A 17,282-nucleotide genomic window follows, 5' to 3' on the forward strand; every position below is an offset into this window, starting at 1 on the left:
TTTTGTGCAAGGACAGTTTAAAAAAAGAACATCAAAATTCTTCGTAAAAGTGTTAAAAATTAGTTTTTCTTTTTTTTTTCAACGCTTATACCTCGAGATAAACTCTAGATTTTTTTTCTTTCCTTAAAGAAACATTAGTTTTTAATAACAAATAGGCAAAAAATAGTTTAAAAAGAAGGTTTTGCTCTGGAATTATTGCAGACTTAATTTTGTCAATAATCCATAACAACATTGATTTTAAATTACTATTTTTGTGCAATGACAATTTAAAAAAAGAACATCAAAATCCCTTTAAAATTCTTCGTAAAAGTGTTAAAAATTAGTATTTATTTTTTTTTTCAGCGCTTCTACCTCGAGATGAACTCTAGATTTTTTTCTTTCCTTAAAGAAATCTTTGTTTTTTCTAACAAATAGGCAAAAAATAGTTTAAAAAAAAGGTTTTGCTGTGGAATTATTGGAGACTTAATTTTGTCAATAATTCATAACATTGATTTTAAATTGTTATTTTTGTGCAATGACAGTTTAAAAAAATAACATACAAATCCCTTTAAAATTCTTCATAAAAGTGTTAGAAATATGTTTTTCGTTTTTTTTGTTTCAACGCTTATACCTCGAGATGAACTCTAGATTTTTTTCTTTCCTCAAAGAATAAATACAAAATACGCAAAAAATAGTTAAAAAAAAATGTTTTGCTGTGAAATTATTGGAGACTTAATTTTGTCAATAAATCATAACATTGATTTTAAATTGTTATTTTTGTGCAATGACAGTTTAAAAAAAGAACATCAAAATCCGTTTAAAATTATTCGTACAAATGTTAGAAATATGTTTTTCTTTTTTTTTTCAACGCTTATACCTCGAGATGAACTCTAGATTTTTTTCTTTCCACAGAAATATTAGTTTTTTCTAATAAATACGTTAAAAATAGTTAAAAGAAATGTTTTGCTGTGGAATTATTGGAAACTTAATTTTGTCAATAATCCGTAACAACATTGATTTTAAATTGCTATTTTTGTGCAATGACAGTTTAAAAAAAGAACATCAAAATCCCTTTAAAATTCTTCGTAAAAGTGTTAAAAATTTGTTTTTCTTTTCTTTTTTCAACGCTTATACCTCGAGATGAACTCTAGATTTTTTTCTTTCCTTAAAGAAATCTTTGTTTTTTCTAACAAATACGCAAAAAATAGTTTAAAAAAAAGGTTTTGCTGTGGAATTATTGGAGACTTAATTTTGTCAATAATTCATAACATTGATTTTAAATTGTTATTTTTGTGCAATGACAGTTTAAAAAAATAACATACAAATCCCTTTAAAATTCTTCATAAAAGTGTTAGAAATATGTTTTTCGTTTTTTTTGTTTCAACGCTTATACCTCGAGATGAACTCTAGATTTTTTTCTTTCCTCAAAGAATAAATACAAAATACGCAAAAAATAGTTAAAAAAAATGTTTTGCTGTGAAATTATTGGAGACTTAATTTTGTCAATAATTCATAACATTGATTTTAAATTGTTATTTTTGTGCAATGACAGTTTAAAAAAAGAACATTAAAATCCCTTTAAAATTCTTCGTAAAAATGTTAGAAATATGTTCTTCGTTTTTTTTTTCAACACTTATACCTCGAGATGAACGCTAGATTTTTTTTCTTTCCTCAAAGAAACCTTTTTTTTTCTAAAAAATAGGCAAAAAATAGTTAAAAGAAATGTTTTGCTGTGAAATTATTGGAGACTTAATTTTGTCGATAATTCATAAGAACATTGATTTTAAATTGTTATTTTTGTGCAATGACAGTTTAAAAAAAGAACATCAAAATCCGTTTAAAATTATTCGTACAAATGTTAGAAATATGTTTTTCTTTTTTTTTCCAACGCTTATACCTCGAGATGAACTCTAGATTTTTTTCTTTCATCAAAGAAACCTTTTTTTTTTTCTAAAAAAAAAAAATAGGCAAAAAATAGTTAAAAGAAATGTTCTGCTGTGGAATTATTGGAGACTTAATTTTGTCAATAATTCATAACAACATTGATTTTAAATTGCTATTTTTGTGCAATGACAGTTTAAAAAAAGAACATCAAAATCCGTTTAAAATTATTCGTACAAATGTTAGAAATATGTTTTTCTTTTTTTTTTCAACGCTTATACCTCGAGATGAACTCTAGATTTTTTTCTTTCCACAGAAATATTAGTTTTTTCTAATAAATACGTTAAAAATAGTTAAAAGAAATGTTTTGCTGTGGAATTATTGGAAACTTAATTTTGTCAATAATCCGTAACAACATTGATTTTAAATTGCTATTTTTGTGCAATGACAGTTTAAAAAAAGAACATCAAAATCCCTTTAAAATTCTTCGTAAAAGTGTTAAAAATTTGTTTTTCTTTTCTTTTTTCAACGCTTATACCTCGAGATGAACTCTAGATTTTTTTCTTTCCTTAAAGAAATCTTTGTTTTTTCTAACAAATACGCAAAAAATAGTTTAAAAAAAAGGTTTTGCTGTGGAATTATTGGAGACTTAATTTTGTCAATAATTCATAACATTGATTTTAAATTATTTTTGTGCAATGACAGTTTAAAAAAAAACCATACAAATCCCTTTAAAATTCTTCATAAAAGTGTTAGAAATATGTTTTTCGTTTTTTTTTTTCAACGCTTATACCTCGAGATGAACTGTAGATTTTTTTCTTTCCTCAAAAAAACCTTAGTTTTTTCTAAAAAAATGGCAAAAAATAGTTAAAAGAAATGTTTTGCTGTGAAATTATTGGAGACTTAATTTTGTCAATAATTCATAACAACATTGATTTTAAATTATTTTTGTGCAATGATAGTTTAAAAAAACAACCTAAAAATCCCTTTAAAATTCTTCATAAAAATGTTTGAAATATGTTTTTGCGTTTTTTTTTCAACACTTATACTTCGAGATGAACTATAGATTTTTTTCTTTCCTCAAAGAAACCTTTGTTTTTTCTAAAAAATACGCAAAAAATAATTGAAAAAAATGTTTTGCTGTGAAATTATTGGAGACTTAATTTGGTCGATAATTCATAAGAACATTGATTTTAAATTGTTAGTTTTGTGCAATGACAGTTTTAAAAAAGAACATCAAAATCCCTTTAAAATTGTTCATAAAAATGTTAGAAATGAGTTTTTTTTTCAACGCTTATAACTCGGGATGAACTTTACATTTTTGTCTTTCCTCAAAGAAACCTTTGTTTTTTCAAAAAAATTGTCAAAAAATAGTTAAAAGAAATGTTTTGCTGTGAAATTATTGGAGACTTAATTTTGTCAATAATTCATAACATTGATTTTTAATTATTTTTGTGCAATGATAGTTTGAAAAAACAACCTAAAAATCCCTTTAAAAGTCTTCATAAAAATGTTAGAAATATGTTTTTCGTTTTTTTTTTCAATGCTTATACCTCGGGATGAACTCTAGATTTTTTTGCTTTCCTCAAAGAAACCTTTGTTTTTTCTAAAAAAAATAGGCAAAAAATTGTTAAAAGAAATGTTTTGCTGTGAAATTATTGGAGACTTAATTTTGTCAATAATTCATAACATTGATTTTAAATTGTTATTTTTGTGCAATGATAGTTTAAAAAAAATAACATACAAATCCCTTTAAAATTCTTCATAAAAGTGTTAGAAATATGTTTTTCGTTTTTTTTTTTCAACGCTTACACCTCGAGATGAACTCTAGATTTTTTTTCTTTCCTCAAAGAAACCTTTTTTTTTCTAAAAAATAGGCAAAAAATAGTTAAAAGAAATGTTTTGCTGTGAAATTATTGGAGACTTAATTTTGTCAATAATTCATAACATTGATTTTAAATTGTTATTTTTGTGCAATGACAGTTTAAAAAAATAACATACAAATCCCTTTAAAATTCTTCATAAAAGTGTTAGAAATATGTTTTTCGGTTTTTTTTCTTCAACGCTTATACCTCGAGATGAACTCTAGATTTTTTTCTTTCCTCAAAGAATAAATACAAAATACGCAAAAAATAGTTAAAAAAAATGTTTTGCTGTGAAATTATTGGAGATTTAATTTTGTCGATAATTCATAACATTGATTTTAAATTGTTATTTTTGTGCAATGACAGTTTAAAAAAGAACATTAAAATCCCTTTAACATTCTTCGTAAAAATGTTAGAAATATGTTTTTCGTTTTTTTTTTCAACGCTTATACCTCGAGATGAACGCTAGATTTTTTTTCTTTCCTCAAAGAATAAATACAAAATACGCAAAAAAAAGTTTAAAAAAAGGTTTTGCTGTGAATTTATTGGAGACTTAATTTTGTCAACAATTCATAACATTGATTTTAAATTGCTATTTTTGTGCAATGATACTTTTAAAAAAATAACATAAAAATCCCTTTAAAATTCTTCGTATAAATGTTAAAAATTAGTTTTTCTTTTTTTTTTCCAACGCTTATACCTCGAGATGAACTCTAGATTTTTTTTCTTTCCTCAAAGAAACCTTTGTTTTTTCTAACAAATATGTTAAAAATATTTAAAAAAATGTTTTGCTGTGGAATTATTGGAGTCTTAATTCTATCAATAATTCATAACATTGATTTTAAATTGCTATTTTTGTGCAATGACAGTTTAAAAAAAGAACATCAAAATCCCTTTAAAATTCTTCGTAAAAGTGTTAAAAATTAGTTTTTCTTTTCTTTTTACAACGCTTATACCTCGAGATGAACTCTAGATTTTTTTCTTTCCTTAAAGAAACCTTTTTTTTTTCTAACAAATACGCAAAAGCGAGTTTAAAGGAATGTTTTCTTGTGAAATTATTGGAGACTTTATTTTGTCAATAATTCATAACAACATTGATTTTAAATTGCTATTTTTGTGCAATGACAGTTTAAAAAAAGAACATTAAAATCTCTTTAAAATTCTTCGTATAAATGTTAAAAATTAGTTTTTCTTTTTTTTTTCCAACGCTTATACCTCGAGATGAACTCTAGATTTTTTTTCTTTCCTTAAAGAAATCTTAGTTTTTTCTAACAAATACGCAAAAAATAGTGTAAAAAAAAGGTTTTGCTGTGGAATTATTGGAGACTTAATTTTGTCAATAATTCATAACATTGATTTTAAATTGTTATTTTTGTGCAATGACAGTTTAAAAAAAAAACATACAAATCCCTTTAAAAGTCTTCATAAAAGTGTTAGAAATATGTTTTTCGTTTTTTTTTCTTCAACGCTTATACCTCGAGATGAACTCTAGATTTTTTTCTTTCCTCAAAGAATATATACAAAATACGCAAAAAATAGTTAAAAAAAATGTTTTGCTGTGAAATTATTGGAGACTTAATTTTGTCGATAATTCATAAGAACATTGATTTTAAATTGTTATTTTTGTGCAATGACAGTTTAAAAAAAGAACAATAAAATCCCTTTAAAATTCTTCGTAAAAATGTTAGAAATATGTTCTTCGTTTTTTTTTTCAACGCTTATACCTCGAGATGAACTCTAGATTTTTTTCTTTCCACAGAAATATTAGTTTTTTCTAATAAATACGTTAAAAATAGTTAAAAGAAATGTTTTGCTGTGAAATTATTGGAGACTTAATTTTGTCAATAATTCATAACATTGATTTTAAATTGCTATTTTTGTGCAATGACAGTTTAAAAAAAGAACATCAAAATCCCTTTAAAATTCTTCGTAAAAGTGTTAAAAATTTGTTTTTCTTTTCTTTTTTCAACGCTTCTACCTCGAGATGAACTCTAGATTTTTTTCTTTCCACAGAAATATTAGTTTTTTCTAATAAATACGTTAAAAATAGTTAAAAGAAATGTTTTGCTGTGGAATTATTGGAAACTTAATTTTGTCAATAATTCATAACAACATTGATTTTAAATTGCTATTTTTGTGCAATGACAGTTTAAAAAAAGAACATCAAAATCCCTTTAAAATTCTTCGTAAAAGTGTTAAAAATTTGTTTTTCTTTTCTTTTTTCAACGCTTATACCTCGAGATGAACTCTAGATTTTTTTCTTTCCTTAAAGAAACCTTTGTTTTTTCTAATAAATACGCAAAACATTGATTTTAAATTGCTATTTTGTGCAACGACAGAACCTAAAAATCCCTTTTAAAATTCTTCATAAAAATGTTCGAAATACATTTTTCGTTTGTTTTTTTTCGACGCTTAAATCTCGAGACAAACTCAACATTTTTACTTTGTTAAAGAAACCTAAGTTTGTTTTATGGCAAACGCAGAAAATAGGTTGAACAAATAAAATGTGCAATAACAATATTTGAAGCACGAGTGGTGAGGGAGGACTGCACTGTGAGCAAAGCATTCTGGGAAATGAAGTCTTGCTTGAATGTGTGTCCAGTGGGTCCCGGCGATGACGAAGACCAGCAGGAGAAGACCTTGTCTCAGGTCTACGACCACCTCCCCGAGGGCCGCTCCCCTCTGGACATCCTGCAGAGGAGGGCGGAGCGCGAGCGTGTCGGTGAGCGAGCGGACCGCGCGGCCGCGGGCGACGTCCGGCCCGCCTCAACCCTGCCGCCGTTTTGTCCCCCGCAGGCCGAGCCCACATCGGGCGCGCCATCGCGGGCCACGAGGAGGCCCTGAGGATCTACTGCCTGTGCCACCATCTCAACAAGCTGGAGGTCCTGCAGGACATCCTGAGGGCCAGTCACCAGCGCTCGCTGCACAAGTCCAGCGAACACCAGAGCGGGGAGGAGTTCAGCGACTACTTGACGGCGCCCGACATCATCGGTGAGTCCTGAACGCCTCGCCAAAGCCTCAAAGACACCCTGGGCCAGACCTCTTTGGGACATAATGCTCCAGTTCACTTGAAGGGGGTTCTTCACCTTTTCTACCTCGAGGCCCAAATATTATTAGTCAACTTACTCTTTAATAAAAATATATTCATTAAAATAAAACATAATAAAATAAAAAAAATGCATTTATTAAATAAAATTAAAAAAAATACAAATACATTTTTTAGAATAAAATATAAACACACAAAAAAATGCATTTATTAAAATAAAATGAAAATAATTAAACACAAAATAAATGTATTAAAATAAAATAAGAATAAACACATTTAATAAATGTAATAAAATTGAAATACATTAGAATAAAGTATACATAAACAAAAAAAATGAATGTATTAGAAATAAGCACGTAAAAATACATTTATTAGAATAAATAAATACAAGTACATTTATTAGTATAAAACATAAATCAACAAAAAAATGGACTTATCGAAATAAAATAAATACATGTACATTTGTTAGGATAAAATATAAATAAACAAAAAAAATGCATTTATTAAAATGAAATGAAAATAAATGAACACAAAATAAATGTATTCAAGCCAAATAAGAATAAACACATTTAATAAATGTAATAAAATGAACAAATAAAAATACATTGGAATAAAATATATATGTACCAAAAACATTTATTTATTAGAAATAAACACGTAAAAATAAATGTATTAAAATAAACAAATACAAATACATTTATTAATTTAAGTATAAATTGACAAAAAATGCATTTATTAAATAAATAAAAAATACATGTACATTTATTAGGATAAAATCTAAATGAACAAAAAAATGCATTTATTAAAATAAAATAAATACATATACATTTATTAGGATAAAATCTAAATGAACAAAAAAATGCATTTATTAAAATAAAATGAAAATAAATGAACACAAAATAAATGTATTAAAGTAAAATAAAAATAAACACATATAATAAATGTAATAAAATTAAAATACATTAAAATAAAGTATACACAAACAAAAAAATGCATGTATTAGAAATAAGCCTGTAAAAAATGTATTAGAATAAATAAATACAAGTACATTTATTAGTATAAAACATAAATCAACCCAAAAAATGCATTCATCAAAATAAAATAAATACATGTACATTTATTAGGATAAAATATAAATAACAAAAAAATGCATTTATTAAAATAGAATGAAAATAAATGAACACAAAATAAATGTATTCAAGTCAAATAAGAATAAACACATTTAATGAATGTAATAAAATGAACAAATAAAAATACATTAGAATAAAATATACATGTACCAAAAAAATGAATTTATTAGAAATAAACACGTTAAAATAAATGTATTAAAATAAATAAATACAAGTACATTTATTAGTATAAGATATAAATGAACAAAAAAAGCATTTATTAAAATAAAATAAAAATACATGTGCATTAGGATAAAATCTAAATAAACAAAAAAAAGCATTTATTAAAATAAAATGAAAATAAATAAAACACAAACTAAATGTATCAAAATAAAATAAGAATAAACACATTTAATAAATGTAATAAAATAAAAGTAACCAAATAAAAATACATCAGAATGAAATATACAAAAACAAAAAATGCATTTATTAGAAATACACACGTAAAAATAAATGTATTAAAATAAATTCATACCAATACATTTATTAGTATAAAATATAGATAAAACGAAAAAAATGCCTTTATTAAAATTTGAAAAATAGTAATCAATTTTTTGGGAATAAAATATAAATAAACAAAAAAGTACATTTGTTAAAATAAAATAAAAACAAATGAAAACAATATACATTTAATAAAATAAAATAAGTAGAAACACTTAATAAATGTATTAAAATAAACTATTAAAAATACATTAGAATGAAATATACATTAACCAAAAAAAGGCATTTTTTAAAAATAAACATGTAAAAATAAATGTATTAAAAATAAATAAATACAAATACATTTATTATTATAAAATTAAAATAAAAATGTCCAGGATATAGAAAATATTTTAATTAAATTAATGTCCAGGATGTATGAACTAATATCCAGGTTATAATGGCAACTAGTTGGGTTGAAATATTGTCCAGGTTATAATGACAAATAGTTAAGTGAAATTAATGTACAGGATGTAGCGACAACTAGTTAAATATAATTAATGACAACTAGATAAGTTGAATGAATCTCCAGGATGTGACAACTAGTTACATTGAATTATAGTACAGGATAATGACAACTAGTTAACTTGAATTAATGTACAGGTTATGATGACAACTAGTTAAGTTGAATTAAATGACAGCATTCCAGGTGTGGCAGGTATGTTGCAGGTGTGCCTAATAAAGTGGCCGGTGAGTGTGTTTACAAAAGGTGCAGCACACCTGTGCTATGTAGTCTCACTACTTATGTTTATGTTACATTATCACACCTCAGACTACTTATGTTTATGTTACATTATCATACCTCCGACTACTTATGTTTATGTTACATTATCATACCTCCGACTACTTATGTTTATGTTACATTATCATACCTCAGACTACTTATGTTTATGTTACATTATCATACCTCCGACTACTTATGTTTATGTTACATTATCATACCTCAGACTACTTATGTTTATGTTACATTATCACACCTCAGACTACTTATGTTTATGTTACATTATCATACCTCCGACTACTTATGTTTATGTTACATTATCATACCTCCGACTACTTATGTTTATGTTACATTATCATACCTCAGACTACTTATGTTTATGTTACATTATCATACCTCAGACTACTTATGTTTATGTTACATTATCATACCTCAGACTACTTATGTTTATGTTACATTATCATACCTCAGACTACTTATGTTTATGTTACATTATCATACCTCAGACTACTTATGTTTATGTTACATTATCATACCTCAGACTACTTATGTTTATGTTACATTATCATACCTCAGACTACTTATGTTTATGTTACATTATCATACCGGCGACTACTTATGTTTATGTTACATTATCATACCTCAGACTACTTATGTTTATGTTACATTATCATACCTCCGACTACTTATTTTTATGTTACATTATCATACCTCCGACTACTTATGTTTATGTTACATTATCATACCTCCGACTACTTATGTTTATGTTACATTATCATACCTCAGACTACTTATGTTTATGTTACATTATCATACCTCAGACTACTTATGTTTATGTTACATTATCATACCTCAGACTACTTATGTTTATGTTACATTATCATACCTCCGACAACTTATGTTTATGTTACATTATCATACCTCCGACTACTTATGTTTATGTTACATTATCATACCTCCGACTACTTATGTTTATATTACATTATCATACCTCAGACTATGTTTATGTTACATTATCATACCTCAGACTACTTATGATTATGTTACATTATCATACCTCAGACTACTTATGTTTATGTTACATTATCATACCTCCGACTACTTATGTTTGTTACATTATCATACCTCAGACTACTTATGTTTATGTTACATTATCATACCTCAGACTACTTATGTTACATTATCATACCTCAGACTACTTATGTTTATGTTACATTATCATACCTCAGACTACTTATGTTTATGTTACATTATCATACCTCAGACTACTTATGTTTATGTTACATTATCATACCTCCGACTACTTATGTTTATGTTACATTATCATACCTCAGACTACTTATGTTTATGTTACATTATCATACCTCAGACTACTTATGTTTATGTTACATTATCATACCTCAGACTACTTATGTTTATGTTACATTATCACACCTCAGACTACTTATGTTTATGTTACATTATCATACCTCAGACTACTTATGTTTATGTTACATTATCATACCTCAGACTACTTATGTTTATGTTACATTATCATACCTCCGACTACTTATGTTTATGTTACATTATCATACCTCAGACTACTTATGTTTATGTTACATTATCACACCTCAGACTACTTATGTTTATGTTACATTATCATACCTCCGACTACTTATGTTTATGTTACATTATCATACCTCGGACTACTTATGTTTATGTTACATTATCATACCTCGGACTACTTATGTTTATGTTACATTATCATACCTCGGACTACTTATGTTTATGTTACATTATCATACCTCCGACTACTTATGTTTATGTTACATTATCATACCTCCGACTACTTATGTTTATGTTACATTATCATACCTCAGACTACTTATGTTTATGTTACATTATCATACCTCAGACTACTTATGTTTATGTTACATTATCATACCTCAGACTACTTATGTTTATGTTACATTATCACACCTCAGACTACTTATGTTTATGTTACATTATCATACCTCAGACTACTTATGTTTGTTACATTATCATACCTCAGACTACTTATGTTTATGTTACATTATCACACCTCAGACTACTTATGTTTATGTTACATTATCATACCTCCGACTGCTTATGTTTATGTTACATTATCATACCTCAGACTACTTATGTTTGTTACATTATCATACCTCCGACTACTTATGTTTATGTTACATTATCATGCCTCAGACTACTTATGTTTATGTTACATTATCATACCTCAGACTACTTATGTTTATGTTACATTATCACACCTCAGACTACTTATGTTTATGTTACATTATCACACCTCAGACTACTTATGTTTATGTTACATTATCACACCTCAGACTACTAATGTTTATGTTACATTATCACACCTCAGACTACTTATGTTTATGTTACATTATCACACCTCAGACTACTTATGTTTATGTTACATTATCATACCTCAGACTACTTATGTTTATGTTACATTATCATACCTCAGACTACTTATGTTTATGTTACATTATCATACCTCAGACTACTTATGTTTATGTTACATTATCATACCTCCGACTACTTATGTTTGTTACATTATCATACCTCCGACTACTTATGTTTATGTTACATTATCATACCTCCGACTACTTATGTTTATGTTACATTATCATACCTCAGACTACTTATGTTTATGTTACATTATCATACCTCAGACTACTTATGTTTATGTTACATTATCATACCTCAGACTACTTATGTTTATGTTACATTATCATACCTCAGACTACTTATGTTTATGTTACATTATCACACCTCAGACTACTTATGTTTATGTTACATTATCATACCTCAGACTACTTATGTTTATGTTACATTATCATACCTCAGACTACTTATGTTTATGTTACATTATCATACCTCCGACTACTTATGTTTATGTTACATTATCATACCTCAGACTACTTATGTTTATGTTACATTATCACACCTCAGACTACTTATGTTTATGTTACATTATCATACCTCCGACTACTTATGTTTATGTTACATTATCATACCTCGGACTACTTATGTTTATGTTACATTATCATACCTCGGACTACTTATGTTTATGTTACATTATCATACCTCGGACTACTTATGTTTATGTTACATTATCATACCTCCGACTACTTATGTTTATGTTACATTATCATACCTCCGACTACTTATGTTTATGTTACATTATCATACCTCAGACTACTTATGTTTATGTTACATTATCATACCTCAGACTACTTATGTTTATGTTACATTATCATACCTCAGACTACTTATGTTTATGTTACATTATCACACCTCAGACTACTTATGTTTATGTTACATTATCATACCTCAGACTACTTATGTTTGTTACATTATCATACCTCAGACTACTTATGTTTATGTTACATTATCACACCTCAGACTACTTATGTTTATGTTACATTATCATACCTCCGACTGCTTATGTTTATGTTACATTATCATACCTCAGACTACTTATGTTTGTTACATTATCATACCTCCGACTACTTATGTTTATGTTACATTATCATGCCTCAGACTACTTATGTTTATGTTACATTATCATACCTCAGACTACTTATGTTTATGTTACATTATCACACCTCAGACTACATATGTTTATGTTACATTATCACACCTCAGACTACTTATGTTTATGTTACATTATCACACCTCAGACTACTAATGTTTATGTTACATTATCACACCTCAGACTACTTATGTTTATGTTACATTATCACACCTCCGACTACTTATGTTTATGTTACATTATCATACCCCAGACTACTTATGTTTATGTTACATTATCATACCTCCGACTACTTATGTTTATGTTACATTATCATACCTCCGACTACTTATGTTTATGTTACATTATCATACCTCAGACTACTTATGTTTATGTTACATTATCATACCTCAGACTACTTATGTTTATGTTACATTATCATACCTCCGACTACTTATGTTTATGTTACATTATCATACCTCAGACTACTTATGTTTATGTTACATTACCATACCTCAGACTACTTATGTTTATGTTACATTATCATACCTCAGACTACTTATGTTTATGTTACATTATCATACCTCCGACTACTTATGTTTATGTTACATTATCATACCTCCGACAACTTATATTTATGTTACATTATCATACCTCAGACTACTTATGTTTATGTTACATTATCATACCTCAGACTACTTATGTTTATGTTACATTATCACACCTCAGACTACTTATGTTTATGTTACATTATCATACCTCAGACTACTTATGTTTATGTTACATTATCACACCTCGGACTACTTATGTTTATGTTACATTATCATACCTCAGACTACTTATGTTTATGTTACATTATCATACCTCAGACTACTTATGTTTATGTTACATTATCATACCTCAGACTACTTATGTTTATGTTACATTATCATACCTCGGACTACTTATGTTTATGTTACATTATCATACCTCAGACTACTTATGTTTATGTTACATTATCATACCTCAGACTATTTATGTTTATGTTACATTATCATACCTCCGACTACTTATGTTTATGTTACATTATCATACCTCAGACTACTTATGTTTATGTTACATTATCACACCTCAGACTACTTATGTTTATGTTACATTACCATACCTCAGACTACTTATGTTTATGTTACATTATCATACCTCCGACTATTTATGTTTATGTTACATTATCATACCTCAGACTACTTATGTTTATGTTACATTATCATACCTCAGACTACTTATGTTTATGTTACATTATCATACCTCCGACTACTTATGTTTGTTACATTATCATACCTCAGACTACTTATGTTTATGTTACATTATCATACCTCAGACTACTTATGTTTATGTTACATTATCATACCTCAGACTATTTATGTTTATGTTACATTATCATACCTCCGACTACTTATGTTTATGTTACATTATCATACCTCAGACTACTTATGTTTATGTTACATTATCATACCTCAGACTACTTATGTTTATGTTACATTATCATACCTCCGACTACTTATGTTTATGTTACATTATCATAAAGACGTTTTTTCTTCCCATCTCAGCTAAAACGGAGCACCAAGCAGAAATGGAGGTTCCGGCGGTCCTAAAGGTGAAAGTCAGCGACTTTTTCCAGCGGCTGGTATGTGGGCTACTAACCTCTCACTCACATTCTTGTCCTGGTAATGCCTGGTGTGGTGGATGGTGTGGTGGATGGTGTGGTGGATGGTGTGGAGGATGGTGTGTGGTGTGTGACCATGAGCTGCTAGGTGTGTGTCCAGGAGTGTGTGATTGGTCCTGGACACACACCTGAAGAACACTAACACTAACCAAGGTTCCACCTGCTGGCAGAACTACACACCTGGTCCTCGATGGTGGAGGATTATCATGATCCAGCTCATTCATGTTTGAGTCACCGTCTAGTCCGTCCATTAGTTTGGTCGAGTAATCGAATAAAATATACAAACCCCGTTTCCATATGAGTTGGGAAATTGTGTTAGATGTAAATATAAACAGAATACAATGATTTGCAAATCCTTTTCAAGCCATATTCAGTTGAATATGCTACAAAGACAACATATTTGATGTTCAAACTCATAAAAAAAATGTTTATGCCAATAATCATTAACTTTAGAATTTGATGCCAGCAACACGTGACAAAGAAGTTGGGAAAGGTGGCAATAAATACTGATAAAGTTGAGGGATGCTCATCAAACACTTATTTGGAACATCCCACAGGTGTGCAGGCTAATTGGGAACAGGTGGGTGCCATGATTGGGTATAAAAACAGCTTCCCAAAAAATGCACAAGAAAGGATGGGGCGAGGTACACCCCTTTGTCCACAACTGCGTGAGCAAATAGTCAAACAGTTTAAGAACAACCTTTCTCAAAGTGCAATTGCAAGAAATTTAGGGATTTCAACATCTACGCTCCATAATATCATCAAAAGGTTCAGAGAATCTGGAGAAATCACTCCACGTAAGCGGCATGACCGGAAACCAACATTGAATGACCGTGACCTTCCATCCCTCAGACAGCACTGTATCAATCTCGAAAGGATATCACCACATGGGCTCAGGAACACATCAAAAAAACACTTTGACTAAATACAGTTGGTCGCTACATCTCTAAGTGCAAGTTAAAGCTCTACTATGCAAAGCAAAAGCCATTTATCAACAACATCCAGAAACGTCGCCGGCTTCTCTGAGCCCGAGATCATCTAAGAAGGACTGATGCAAAGTGGAAAAGTATCCTGTGGTCTGACGAGTCCACATTTCAAATTGTTTTTGGAAATATTCACCATGGTGTCATCCGGACCAAAGGGGAAGCAAACCATCCACACTGTTATCGACGCAAAGTGTAAAAGCCAGCATGTGTGATGGTATGGGGGTGCATTAGTGCCCAAGGCATGGGTAACTTACACATCTGTGAAGGCACCATTAATGCTGAAAGGTACATACAGGTTTTGGAACAACATATGCTGCCATATAAGCGCCGTCTTTTTCATGGACGCCCCTGCTTATTTCAGTAAGACAATGCCAAGCCACATTCAGCACGTTCAGCAACAACTTGGGGCTTCGTAAAGAAAGAGTGCGGTTACTTTTCTGGCCCGCCTGCAGTCCAGACATGTCTCCCATGGAAAATGTGTGGCGCATTATGAAGCGTAAAATAGGACAGAGGAAACCCCGGACTGTTGAAGGACTGAAGCTCTACATAAAACAAGAATGGGAAAGAATTCCACTTTCAAAGCTTCAACAATTAGTTTCCTCACTTCCCAAACGTTTATTGAGTGTTGTCAAAAGAAAAGGTGATGTAACACAGTGGTGAACATGCCCTTTCCCAACTACTTTGACACATGAAATTCTAAGTTAATTATTATTTGCAAAAAAAAAAAAAGTTTATGAGTTTGAACATCAAATATGTTGTCTTTGTAGCATATTCAACTGAATATGGCTTGAAAAGGATTTGCAAATCATTGTATTCTGTTTATATTTACATCTAACACAATTTCCCAACTCACATGGAAACGGGGTTTGTAGATTATTTAACTGTTTTTCATCAGTTATCAGAGCTATTTCTTAACGGATTAATCGGCATGATGTCATCACTTTTTGTAGACTGGTTACTTTCGGTTCCGTCAAAGTGAGTGGACCAGTTCTATGCGCCAGGGTTCCATCCTCTGGCGTCTCGTGTACACAAATCCCTTTGGTTCCAGTTCTTACCGGCGCTAATCTCGTTAGCATGGCGGCTATGCTCTTCCTTCCAGATTTATGTAGTCTTCTCATTCCTCGGCCCAGCGGGGAAGAAACTGTAAGGATTTACACCGATGTTCCCAGGAGATAAAATGGCCCGTCAAAATCCAACTACCGTATTTTCCCTGACTATAGAGCACATTTTTGTACAAGCCACACCCACTAAATATTTTTCCACACATTAGCCGCAAATATATACATTGTAAAATTATTTATTTACACAGAGATATTCTGTAAATGTTTATTTACGTACCTTAATTGTTTCCAAATGGTGTCTGTAACAAGGCAGTAAAACGGCTGGTCAAACAAAACAGAAGTCATGGTCATGGACCCGCTCTCCAATCAGCTCTGCAGGTGACGATTTGGTGAATTTACTGAGGAATTTGCGAAACACAAACCGCACAAAAAGAATGTAAGTTAATAATACTGACAGAGACACTCGGGAACCTGTTAGCATACTAGCTCACGCTAACCACGCTAGCTTGGTTACGTTGCGACAGCACGTACAAATATGCTTGAAAACACTCCTACAGACATCACACACGGGACGCTTTCGTAAGTAAGAATTGTTTTAGTTACGTTGTAAATGCTTGGAGTGATGAATGAAGAATCCATACATGTAAAAACGCCATGGACGGCTAGAAGACGGAAGGGCACTTCTACTTCCGGTTGAAAGCTTTAAACAGCGGGAAACACTTGCAGGCATGCACCAGTAAATAAATGAGCTGCACCGTTTTAAAAGCCGCAGGGTTCAAAGTGTAGAAAAAAATTAGCGTCTTTTAGTCCGGAATTGACAATAATTTACGGAGGAATTTGTGAACTGAAACAGTACA

At 29.5% G+C, this 17,282-nt stretch overlaps 1 protein-coding gene across 2 annotated transcripts in view; it reads left to right on the plus strand.

The window, feature by feature from the left end:
- rhpn2 (rhophilin, Rho GTPase binding protein 2) overlaps nucleotides 1-17,282 on the plus strand; it is a 140,658-nt gene that overhangs the window by 108,301 nt on the left and 15,075 nt on the right. The window contains exons 10-12 of one of the 2 annotated variants that reach the window (XM_061892601.1): nucleotides 6,328-6,447; nucleotides 6,522-6,716; nucleotides 14,263-14,339. In XM_061892601.1, coding sequence (XP_061748585.1) covers nucleotides 6,328-6,447; nucleotides 6,522-6,716; nucleotides 14,263-14,339 — 392 coding nt within the window. The remainder of the gene's footprint in view (nucleotides 1-6,327; nucleotides 6,448-6,521; nucleotides 6,717-14,262; nucleotides 14,340-17,282) is intronic. The other variant, XM_061892608.1, reaches the window with a different exon arrangement.

The sequence above is a fragment of the Nerophis ophidion genome, linkage group LG02 (genome assembly GCF_033978795.1).
Source record: "Nerophis ophidion isolate RoL-2023_Sa linkage group LG02, RoL_Noph_v1.0, whole genome shotgun sequence".
NCBI lineage: Eukaryota > Metazoa > Chordata > Actinopteri > Syngnathiformes > Syngnathidae > Nerophis > Nerophis ophidion.